At 35.7% G+C, this 12,561-nt stretch overlaps 2 protein-coding genes across 4 annotated transcripts; both read left to right on the top strand.

Annotated features, from left to right (window-relative positions):
* Positions 1 to 2,274: 2,274 nt before the first annotated feature.
* On the top strand, positions 2,275 to 7,102 carry LOC104097126 (uncharacterized). Its single transcript, XM_009603653.4, has 3 exons — positions 2,275 to 3,680; positions 5,405 to 5,666; positions 6,450 to 7,102. Exons 1-3 carry the CDS (start codon positions 2,539 to 2,541, stop codon positions 6,627 to 6,629), a joined length of 1,584 nt encoding a protein of 527 aa, XP_009601948.1. The 5' UTR covers positions 2,275 to 2,538; the 3' UTR covers positions 6,630 to 7,102.
* Positions 7,103 to 7,817: 715 nt separating this feature from the next.
* LOC104097125 (uncharacterized) lies at positions 7,818 to 12,489 on the top strand. 3 transcript variants are annotated; one of them, XM_070177054.1, is made up of 5 exons: positions 7,818 to 7,955; positions 8,751 to 9,441; positions 9,530 to 9,730; positions 11,771 to 11,861; positions 12,099 to 12,400. In XM_070177054.1, the coding sequence occupies exons 2-4, from the start codon at positions 8,770 to 8,772 to the stop codon at positions 11,789 to 11,791; spliced, it is 894 nt and encodes a 297-aa protein (XP_070033155.1). In that variant the 5' UTR covers positions 7,818 to 7,955; positions 8,751 to 8,769; the 3' UTR covers positions 11,792 to 11,861; positions 12,099 to 12,400. The 3 variants fall into 3 exon arrangements, with proteins under 3 accessions (XP_070033155.1, XP_033512277.1, XP_009601946.1); XM_033656386.2 differs by lacking the exon at positions 12,099 to 12,400 and adding an exon at positions 12,419 to 12,489 and having other exon boundaries at positions 7,833 to 7,955; positions 8,729 to 9,441; XM_009603651.4 differs by having other exon boundaries at positions 7,833 to 7,955; positions 8,729 to 9,441.
* Positions 12,490 to 12,561: the final 72 nt, after the last annotated feature.

Raw genomic sequence — 12,561 nt, 5'->3', positions numbered from 1 at the left:
ATTGTCTACATTTAACCTCTGTTATACTATCGTATTAAATTTACCCCTATCGTTAAACTATCGGATCAAATTTACTCCTACCGTTAAACTATCGGATCAAATTTACCCCTACCGTTAAACTATCGGATCAAATTTACCCATACTATCAGCAAACTTTTAAAAATATCCCTTGTTCTGTTAAGTAATCCAAAATCTCCCAATTCTTTTTTTTAAATCACTTGTTGTTCTTGTTGCTCCATTATTTTCAAAAATTACTATTGATGTGAATGTTAAAGTTACTAGACTATACAAATTATTCATAATTTTTTTAAATTACCAATGCACCCATTTCTCTTCTTGTAATAAATAAAATTGGTTTAGAATTTTATTTATTTTTCAATCATATACACATCGTAAAATTTAGTGGATCTATTTATTGTGTATTATATGCAACTGATCATCATGTATGTACATGTATATTCAAATATATTTTATCATTGCCTGGTTAGTATAGAGTTCGATCGACTAACTTAAGAGTGTATAATGTATAGACATTTAATTAAAGCAAAATTAAATTAGACAATGTAAAGTCTCCGAGGAACTTCAACTTCAATCACTAATGCAAAGTCTCCATACATTTGGTGCAACAAATTCATTAAAATTGGGATGTTGTAAATACTTTTAGAATTTAGAAAAGTTAGCTAATTTAGATTTTTTAATTTACTATACTTTATTTATTCAGTTGTATTATTTAATATTTTTTTCTCTCTAATTTAAATGTCAATTATATTCAAAAATAGTGGACCAAGAAGAACAACAAATGATTTAAATAAAAGGAATTTGGGAGATTTTGGATTACTTAACAGATCAAGAGATATTTTTAAAAGTTTGCTGATTGTAGGGATAAATTTGGCCCGATAATATAATAGTAAGAATAAATTTAATCCGATAATATAATAAAGATTAAATATAGATAATATATGAAGGTAGAAGGTAATATTTGGCCCTTTCCCCTAAATAAAATTATTGTGCTGAATGTCTTGCGGATATTCTAAAAAACCGTAGGCCCAAGGAATGTGATGATTGAATCTAGTAAAGTGTTTTTCTGTTTCTCTTTAATTTTCTTCGTTACTTGCATCCATCATAATAGCTTTCTAGCCTATCCACTTACTACTGCATAAGATATTCAAAAAATGATAAGTATGGATTCTAGAATTACATAAAAAGAAAATAATATTATCACTATGACAAATGAATCTTTTTCTGTTCTTACATTTCCCCCCCATAATTACCAGAAAGTAGAAAAAAATAATTAGAAAGTTGCTCAACTCGAATATCTTGACATACAGACATGCATGAAAATATGAGTCATTATTTATTTATAAATAATTATTTTGGTAAGAAGAAGCGATTTGTGTGACATGTAAGTTAAATGGCTAGACAATATACATAAAACATGTCTTTCAAGGTCACATAATCATATTAACATAGTACAAACTATATGACAAGGTGCATTCAAATTTAGCATCGATATATGAATTAAACCCGTGTAAAAGATTAAATTCCACTAAGAATTAAGGATCGATAAATCTAGAAGGATATGCTGGAATTATAAATATTTTTACATCTTTAATAAAAGGTTATGAGTTCGAATCCTTAGTATGAATTCGCCTCGTCATCGGGAAGCATTTTACCTCAAATGAAACTTTTGGACAACTTAGTGGGCGTTTGGGCATAAGAATTGTAAAATTCCGGAAAAGAAAAGTGAAAGTGGTATTTGAAAATTACAGTTGTGTTTGGACATAAATATAGTTTTGGGGTTGTTTTTTAATTTTTGTGAGTGATCTGAGTGAAAATTTTGAAAAATAGCTTTTTGAAATTTTTCAAATTTTTAAAAAATTTTAAAATTTATTTTCAAGTGAAAATTGAAAATTTTATGGCCAAACAATAATTTTGAAAAAAATAAAAAAAATTCGAAAAAAGTGAAAAAATTCTTATGTCAAAAAGGCTCTTAGATTACGAAGAGGAAAAAAAAAAAAAAAAGAGCAAGACTGAACTTTGGTAGTTCCGTGCGCTTCGGTTCTTGTACGCTGTTGTTATTATAAGGGAAAGCTGGTTGCCTCTGATTTCAAACTGCCCTACCCTTCAGTTCACCCCTACCCCCCTCCCCACCCTCAGCATAAAAAACTCAAAAAACTCCTCATCGCATTGCTCTCTCCGCTCTCTTCTCTAAAACACACACACACACATACACACAAAACTGTTTTTCACTTCTCACCCACATACATTCCATATATAGGAATAATAACAATAATTTTGTCCATCTTTTGTAGATATAATTAGATAGATAGAGGTAGAACTGCTAAACAACCTACCCCAGAAAGGAAAATTCATTTTCCAATTTCAGTTCCAACCAAGAATCATCACTGACAAAGAAAAATTGAATCTTTGTGACTTTGCTGAGGAGAAAAGAGAAAAAGATTGAATTTTTATCAATTTTCCAGGTTCTTGTTTTGTGTTTTTTTGGTAGTGTGATATGTATTTCTATATGTGTATGTAATGCATCAGAAGAAATCTGAAGTTCAGATCGGAAAAGAAAGCAGTTGCATCTCTTCCGATTTCAATCCCACACCACCCCTTCTTTCTCCTTCTTCTTCTCTTCATCACAAACCCCCCCACCCCCATATTTACCCCCCTCCTACTCCTCCCCCTCAAGCTTTGATATTTTCTTCTTCTTCTTCCTCCTCTCCTTCCGTGCCTCCTCCCCTTCAAATCTTGATTGATAATGGAAATGACCCAATTGTCCCTAGCCCCACCTCCACCACCACCAAGACCACCCCTCACAAGAGACCCCTTTTGGGTGTTTCCACAAACCACCACCACCACAACCCTTCTTCTTCCTCAAGCTCTTCTATTCTAAAGTCTCCAACTTTATCTGATTCTCTTCACAAATACCCTTTTTCTTCTGCTCCTAAGGGTCAATACCCATCAAGAATTCTGAACCATTTCCATGTTTACCAACGGCTCCGCCACCTCCGCCGTGTACTCCGCCTCCATCTCCGGCTAATACTCCTCCTCTCCCTTCCTTTCTTCTATTTCTTGGTTTCTCATCCAACTAACTCTTTCTTTTTGGATTTTCTATCTGCTTTTGCTTTCTCTGCTGCTTTACTGTTTTCACTCAATTTAGCACTGCCTAGGCTTCCTTCAATCAGGTTGTTCTTGGCTAGGTCCTTGCCAATTAAGTTTACTTCAACTAACCAAGTATCTAGGCAGCATTTACCAGTGTTTTGGTCAATTGGATCGCGGCCTAAGATCGATAAAAGGGTAAATTCAGGTTGTTGGGTGCAGGCTTACAGTAATGGAGATGTGTATGAGGGTGAGTTCCATAAGGGGAAATGTAGTGGAAGTGGAGTTTATTACTATTACATGAGTGGGAGGTATGAAGGTGATTGGGTTGATGGGAAGTATGACGGCTATGGAGTGGAGACGTGGGCGAGGGGAAGTCGATATAGGGGTCAGTATAGGCAGGGCCTTAGGCATGGTTTTGGGGTATATAGGTTTTACACAGGCGACGTGTATGCTGGGGAGTGGTCCAACGGTCAAAGTCATGGGTGTGGAATTCATACATGTGAGGATGGTAGCCGGTATGTAGGTGAATTCAAGTGGGGAGTCAAGCATGGCCTTGGCCACTACCACTTCAGGTAATTTTTCATGGAGATGTTTTTGTTCGTTTTCTAAATTTGTTGACTTTTGAAGGGACATGTAACCAGAAAATTTGATCTTTCTTGTTTATACCTAATTAAGCTTTAGAAGCTTTACGAAATCTTTAGTTGTCTATATGTGGTATACCATATGTATTAACCATAGATTATGTTATTTCTTTAAGACGAATAGTTACCTTCTTGAAATGCTTGATATAGGCGGGAGAGGAGTGAAAGAGTTGCTGAGCTTGTTGCTATATGGCTCGGTGTTGTGCAGCGTAAACTTTTAACTCGAGATGTACTGTATAGTGTATAACTCTCCTCAATCTACTGGAGTGTAGAGAAATGGGGAATACGAGAAGTAAGGTGGTGCTAGTCCTCAATCTACTGGAGAGTAGACAAAACGAAATATAGTTTGCTCTAGTTGATTACATTAGGTTGTAGACTTGTGGATTATATTTTGTGAGCAACTAGTTGACTTCTGTCCGATTGGGGGATATGCTGTCCTTGTCCCCCTTTGTATTTTGTCATCTCTATCCAGTTAGGCTTTCTCGAAAAAGGCCTTCCTTTTGTGTAGTCAAGCAAGCACTATTCTCCTTTGTGTAGTTTAGCAAGCACTATTCTCCTTTCCTGTTTTGAAATGCTTATTCTTCTATCATTTTCAAATTAATTTCTTGAATTGACTATTAATGTATGGAACCATGTGCTGAAGAAAATATTTTTTCGGACTAGAGTCTTGTCAATATTTCCAGTTTTCCTCGAATCCATGACTAAAGAAAGACAATCTTCTAACCAAGTGAAGACTATAAAGTAATCTTTTTCATGTTGAACAGAAGATGTGCAAAATAATTGAAAAGATAAACTACCTTTTGTAATTGTGTGCCTGCATTATGCATGGCTTTGCTAAAGTGGCAGAGCAAAACAGGGTAGGGTTCATGCCTTGACTCTATGTCTAGATGAGATATTAATATTTTCACTATCTATTGCAACTTCTGACTAACTATGAGCCTAATTAGAGACTGCTGAAAATACCTAGAGGCACATTGATAAAGTTCCATTAAATATGATGTGGAGTTTATTTTAACTGAAGAGATATAACTGATATCAACAGTGTTTGTGCTATGTTAAGTTTTAGCTTATCTCAAAATGTAAGAGAAAAAATTGTTGATGTGATGATCGCAGTGTACTGCCTGTATGGTTTTAGTGACATATAGTGAGATACTACGTAACAGACTGAGAAAGAGTGTTACCAGGTCCAAAATCATTTATTTGGATTTAAGATAAAAGGAGGAATGAAGTCACTTGATGTCTTAACTGCTTTGAAAATTCTTTATGATTTTCATGATTGTAAATGCTATAAAAATTTGACCTTCCTTATTTCTGTATCTCATATGGTAAGGGTGCTTTGAAGTATCATTTTGTTGGAGAAATATTGCTGTTTTCCAGGATATAAAGCTATGTTGCACATAGTCGTGTTGTAGGCTTTAAAACATACACATGCACACATATAACATAGTTTTACTGTGGGGTTTTCCTTCTTTTCTCCGCTAGGTTTCCTACACTTGTTATCTATATCCCTTCATTTTGCTGTATTGATTTTCAGTTTGAATGGTAGTGTCTGCACTGGGCACCCTTGCATGTACTGTAATGAGATGATTTTACGAAAGTAAGAAAGAATTCATTCTTTTCTCGCTGCTAATGATTGACTTCTTTCCAATGTTTAGGAATGGAGACACTTATGCAGGAGAATATTTTGCTGATAAGATGCATGGTTTTGGAGTATATTGTTTTGCAAATGGGCACCGCTATGAAGGAGCTTGGCATGAGGGAAAGAGACAAGGGCTTGGGATGTATACTTTTAGAAATGGAGAAACCCAATCTGGTCATTGGCAAAATGGGGTTCTCGACATTCCAAGCACGCAGAATGCCTCCTATCCTGTATCTCCTGTTGCTGTTTACCACTCCAAAGTGCTAAATGCTGTGCAGGTAAAGATTAAATCATAACTTGGTCTGTGGTAGGTTCATGGGTTTATTGACTGCCTAATCATAGGCTCTCTGAAATTTTTAATAAACCTCGTTGGATGTCTTCTATGATGCCTGAGAGGCCTGGTTAGTTTAGTGAGCACATCATTGAGTTGTGTTAGGATCAGCAAGATCTGTTTCCTTTGTGAGTAAGTGTGAGTAATTTGACCTCTCTACGAGTATAATATTCACCTTTTGAAGTGTTAGGACACACAAAAGCAAAGTCATTATTGCTACTTGTAAATATCAAGGAAATTTGTTTTAAAATTTTCAGACATGCATCTAGCCAGTCAGAAAGAGAGTAAGCACGGAGTCTGCATCCTAATTAACATGGATATTTGTTAACTTTTACCTTATCAAAAAGAAATTATTTACATGGATATTTGTTTTCTCTGGGTAGAAGTTCTTAGTAAGTATTTTAAAATAAAATAAAAAACATGAAAGCTTTCGCAGTTGATTTCCTTCCCTTCCTCAATTGTGGATCTTCAGTTTTTCATTCTCTTAATACTGTAGGATGTAATAGTGTACTTGGTTGACTCCTACAGTATATATACATTGGCTTCACTGACTATTCAATTCTGAGGTGCATTAAAATTGTTAGAATTTTGGAATTAGATCTCTCAGTGGAGAATATCTGCTGTGAGATTGTATTTACCTAGTTTGATTCAATTCTTTAGATTAGTGGGAAAATGCCATTTGAATTTGAACCAACTGCTAATTGCTTTTACATATATTTATATGTATCAGGAGGCTCGTCGAGCAGCAGAGAGGGCCTATGATGTGGCCAAGGTTGATGAAAGAGTGAACAGAGCAGTTGCAGCTGCCAACAGGGCAGCCAATGCAGCTAGAGTGGCAGCAGTAAAAGCCATGCAAAAGCAAATGCATCGTAGGAGTAACAGTGATGACCTTCCGATCCCCATGGCATAAGACCTCCAAATGATGGAGTGTTTTTCAGTTTAACCTCATAAAATTTTTGCATCCTTTTACACAGAGGACTGCAAGGAATAATCTTACCTTAACCACCTTGTGTCCATGAGTTCTACCTTGTGTTTACGTTTTCATTCCATGAATTGAAGCAAGGCTATGTTCTCTTCGCCTGGATTTTTGCATTTTCAGTGTCTAAAAGTTAAGCCACTCTTCAAGCTCCCTGTATTTCTGTGGTTGAAACCTTGCTAAGAGAGCCAACCTTTTTCTTCTGTTTTGTAAAGATTAGCTAGTTTTGTAACATTTTCAGTGCTGCTGCCCAGAGAGATTTTCAACCCAGCCGGCCTTTCATATGTATTAATGACTCTTGAGAATTAGTGGAAATATTATAAAAAGAGAAAATCTGCATAAGAAAAAAATATATAGTAGTGCAATAGTTGTAGTATTTCTTTTTATTCAAATTTGGTGCAACTTAATCGTTTTTTTTTTGTGTGTGTGTCTGGTACGACGGAAGTCAATAATTATTTCAAGATAAGCCAGTTATTTGGAAGTGTTGGAGTTTTCAATAAGAGTGGTTTTGGGAAGTCTTAAGTGTAAGACCATGGAAAAGAGGTTATGAGGTTGGGAATTTTTTGTACATTTGAAGAAGTTGCAACTTGGGAGGAAAAATCATGTAATGCAATTTTGAATGTTAATTTGATCAATAGAATATTTGATCAGCAGTTTTTTTTTCTTGAAATTTCTATTCGATTTCAAGGTTAAAGTACATTGTCCACTATAACTTGCTCATGGAAACTCTATGATAGTAGTATTATATTTGGAATAAGATTAATTATTTCCAGAAGAATGCAGTTTTAATATTAAGAAATTACATGAAAAATAGATCATGTAGAAGTGTTATTAGCAAATCTGAGAAATATTATAAAAGGTCAAGAAATGCAACTCAAGTATAAAACATAACAATGCTTATTGATATCAAAACAAAAGATATATTAATTAAAGCCATAACGGTTTTTAACAATGCAACTCGAGTATACAATAGTCGATAGTACACCGATTCATCTCTTGCTTTATAACCCAACAAGAAAACCAAAAACGTATTGTATAACATGCTTAAATGCTTGTACCTTGATTAGTCCGGACTCCAGATCCGGATCCAAATTGGTAAGGCAACCCGTATCTCTGCTTCAGTCTCTAAAATATCTACAGAATACAGAAGTCGCCCCTTTTCACCTCACAACAGCATAACTCCGGCATATCCCTACCCAAACCCTACCACTTCGGGTATCACCATATAGCCAAATTTATTCCCAATTTCTACTTCTACTGGTATGTTTTTCTTATAGCTAAATTCCCATCTTTAAATGCGAAAATCATATAATTGTACTATCCAATTGCTTTTTCAACATCTTATTGTTCTATTCCCAATTTGCTTAATTCCTTATGTAACCTTTTGATGTGAGTTCTTAGAATTGCTGGTTGCTCCATTGCTCGTGCTTCTTTTTTCCTTTTCTTTTGTTATTTGAAAACTATTTTGAGCATGCTGTGCGCTAGTCTATATTTGCCCTTTTTCTTTTGGGGAAAATTTGGACCTTTTCCATTACTATTATCTCTGCCCTCACTTACAGAATTAAAATCAACGGCTTAGTATTGCCTTACAACCTATGACATTGGCAATTCTTGAATTTGAGGCTAATTTTGCATCAATCTTCCTGATCAAAATCCTACTGTTAAAAAATCTTTAATTTTACTAATATAGATTATAAAAGCTTATTGAAGTTCTGGACTAGAGCTGGTTTTGAGTTTATAATTCTGCTCTCTAATGGTTTTTCAGTTATGTTATTGAATTCCGTGCAACCGCTTTAACCTTTCCCAGCCAAATGTTTGTTTTGCCATATCATAATACCATTAAACTTGGGAGTAGAATCCGTGGCAGGATCTGCACCAATAGAACTTGTTTAATTGGTCGCTGGTACCTTTATTGATCTATTGATGTGTCATTGGAGCAGTATCTCCTTAGTTAGTTAAAAGCTATCTTGAGAAGTTTAGGGTTGTTTTTATTTTAATTTTGTAATTTGAATATCATAATTTTTCTGATGCAGTTGGTTTGCATTTGTTGCACAGTTCAAGATTCGGGTAGAAAATGGATATCGAAGTTGATCATTATGCTGTTTTGGATTTACCCTCTGGAGAGGAAGGAGCCAAACTTTCTGAGAAAGACATATCTAAAGCCTATAAGAAGAAGGCATTAGAGTTGCATCCAGACAAGAGGCCTGATGACCCAAATGCTCACTTGAACTTTCAAAAGCTGAAGACTTCATACGAGGTTCTGAAGGATGAGAAAGCTAGGAAGTTATTTGATGATCTACTTCGTGTGAAACGTGAGAAGATCCAACGCCAATCACAACAAGATTCAAAGCGTAGAAAGATGATGTCAGATCTCGATGCAAGAGAACGTGCTGCTTTTGCACCTGATGCCAGTGTTTCAGCTCGACAAGAGGAGGAGCGAATTGCTAGAAAGCTTAAAGAGGAAATTGCTCGAATTCGTGCTATGCATTTAAACAAGATGCCTACTGCTACAGATCCTTCACAGAAAGAGACACATGCAAGGGCTAAGGCGAGTACAGAAGGAAAGGGGAGTAGTGTAGACAAGGAAAAGGTGCTTAAGGTATCTTGGGAGAAGATTGGTGAAGATTATACTGCCCAAAGACTGAGAGAGTTATTTAGTGAGTTTGGTGAGGTTGAAGATGTAGTAATCAAGAGTTCTAAGAAGAAAGGCTCCGCTCTTGTTGTCATGTCTTCTAAGGACGCAGCTGTGAGTACTTTATGAAATTGAGTATTGATATTAATTGTTCATCTCTTTAGTTAGTAGCACCTCACTAATGGGTTTTTCTCTTTGTCAGAAAGCTGTTTGTGGAAATGTTTTGGGGGATCTATCAAATCCTCTCTTAATTGTGCCTCTTCAGCCAACAGTTCAACCCACAATGCCATCTTCATTTTTTAACGCTGAGAAAGATAGAGAACCTGAGGGCCCAAGTTTGAGTAATCTTGTAGGTGCTGGATACCAGAAATTTGAAGACTCAGTATTAGAAAAAATGAGAAAGGTATGAACTGCTTTAAACTGTTATCCTACATTCTGATATATTCTTTAGTACAATGCCGAATACTGTATTCTGAAATAATGAATTAGCAAATATGAATATTCTGTCTGAATTTTTACCTTAAGTCGAAAATCCTTCTAAATATGCATCTTGGATTGGGTAATCTGTTAAAAAGTTTTTGAAGTTATTCCTAGTAAGATTCCAGCAAGAGTAGTTCTTTGTTCTGTGGCAAAAAATCTTTGGAAAGTTCTCTGACTCAGGTATCTTAAATTCTATTAGAAAATAAGTAGTATGTATGAATGTTTTCTGCTAAGGAAATCTGATAGGGCTTGACTTTGCTAAGTGATAGAGGAAGTATTATTATGCCTATTCAACATAAAATAAGGCGTTGGGTAGATCGTAAATTGCCGGGTATGAATTCGATTCTAAGTCGGAGAATGCCCATGAATAGTCTTATTACAGAATCTGCAGTTCTAAAAGTAGCCCTAGAAAGGTCATTGCTAAGAGGAGAGCAGGGACTTTCTTGTTAATGAGTTGCTTTCATCGTATTATAATGATTATTCCGACATAAGAGCATACGGGACTCTCAATCTCAGAGTGAATTAACCTTGTCTCACTAGCACCTTAGTTTACTAGACCTTGGCGAATGTCTAGTTACCTTCACTCCGTTTTTCAGTATGTTCATTTTAACTGTTCAGTAGCTGCATAGACTTTAGGAAAATCTGATTCTGCTACGGCCTAGGAGTTGCTACAGAGACTAGACTGCTGTAAAGTTTGACGATGACATCTATTAATCTTTCTAATATGTCAACTAGCGGCTTGCTAATCCAACTAGGTGGTATAACCCGTCCATTTACTATTTTTCTGACTTTCTTCAGTCAACCACACGGTAGGGAGAGAGTTCAAAGAAGGGAAGGCTGAAGTGTTCGGGAATGAGCAATGACGAAAGAGAAGATGAGGCACCTTGGGCACCCAGTAATTTGATTTAGATTTAACATGATTTGAAATAGAAAATTTCTATCATTGTTTTGTTTGACTGATGAAAAGAAAGAGGTAATATCACCGAAATATTACTCCGAATTCCCTTTTCTACTTTATCCTAAAGTTGCCGTTAGAAGCTGAAGTAAAATGATCATAGGTCAAATTAAGGTTTAGCACCACCATATGCGAACTATTGTTTATTATCTAAAGTATCCAAAACAAAGAGGAACTTACTATCTACAGAAAGATTTAAGCTATGCTCGAGAATAGGACCAAGTCGGATGGAAGTTTTGATGTCTCGTTGGAGCAAAACTGGCTGTCTAGGCGATATTTAGATGACTGCTACCAGCGCCACTAATGTGTATTGGGTAATAACAGTGTCTCCTCATTATGATCAATATCTATATGCTTGGGTACTAGTGTGTTTGTTGACGTCAAAGTTGGAGACAGAATTGGGACTGTCCATTTCTTCCACTCCTATAAACTAGGGTTGGTCATCTTCTTGTGGACCATCCAATTCATCTGTTCGTAAAACAACTATGTGAGGTGACATGGAGTCCTTGTTGTTGGTCCTTCCAGTGTGGGTTTATCACGTGGAGTTAGTAACATTTAAACAACTATGTGAGGTGACAATTTCCTGATTATGTTGTGCATTATGTGCTTGACGCCCATAGGGCATGCGTTGATTCAATGGCAAGGATAGTACAGCGTGGAGTGTGTGTAGAGGGTCAAGACCTATTATCCATCAAGTTTTGAAATTGAAAACAATAGGATATTCGTAATAAAGAATGTATTATGTGCTCGAATGCTCATTGCTAGTATGTTTGGAGGGCTTACAGGTAGGCGAATGGATTGCAACACAACCTAATTAGAGTTTCTTATTTCTCTCTCTTTTCTTGAATTGTTACTGCTACTATTACAAATTGCTTCATTTTCCTCTCTTCTTTTATAATTACTCGTCTCTTGGGGCCTCTATATTTCAAAAAAAAATCAGTGCTTCTTTACCCTTCATATAAGTAAGTTTTAGGAAGTTTCTTACGAATACGGTTTTACTAATCACAGGCTGCTCAAAGGAAGAAATAGCATGCTGAAACTTCATCAAGTTCAAGTGCTGACATGTTAAGATTTCTAGGTTGCCTCAGTTAAAGAAGAGGTAGGAATTTGATAGTATTTTATGTTCATATGGTTTTATATATTTTATGCAGTATGCGGGTATCAATCGAGTTCCGATGGATAGTTTCTTCCAAATTAACGGGGAAGGAAAGCTAGGAGATTTTTTTTTATCCGCGAGAAACAGCTCTAGTTTTTTGTATTAGGGAATGCTATCTTGAAGTGGCTGTGTCAGTTTTACTTTATGCTAAGTTTCATTTTGCTGGTCTCTCTGCATCAGGTTTGTTGTCTGACATGTATTTCGTTGAGAATGTACAATGAGAATCTCGTATTGCTGTCACAAGATTGGCTAGAGGAGAGATGTCCCTTTACGTAGTCCAATGTCTGGTATTGTGTACATGGTGTCTGCAGTAGAATCACATAAGTGTGGTGATGGATTCATCACATTTTTATTTTTTTTTGGAAAAGTTGCAATATATGCCAAGATGATGGATGAGAGGCTAAATTGTGGCGGTGTTGCCTGTACTGTATATTAATTTCATTTGTGGATATCTGCTATGTTTTTAGCAGTTTTCTGTATCATTGCCATTTTTTTTGTAGTTTGATGAGAGATTTCTTGATCTTAATTGAAGTCGGCCATGGCGACTACCAGATTAATGGTCTTCCACGGAGCTTCTCGTTGCTGTTATTAATCTTTTCGTAGCATAAAAGCTTAACCTGCTTTTTTTTTTAAATATTTAATT

This window comes from Nicotiana tomentosiformis, chromosome 1, assembly GCF_000390325.3.
Source record: "Nicotiana tomentosiformis chromosome 1, ASM39032v3, whole genome shotgun sequence".
Classification (NCBI taxonomy): domain Eukaryota; kingdom Viridiplantae; phylum Streptophyta; class Magnoliopsida; order Solanales; family Solanaceae; genus Nicotiana; species Nicotiana tomentosiformis.
This window is presented reverse-complemented; position numbering and strand designations above follow the sequence as displayed.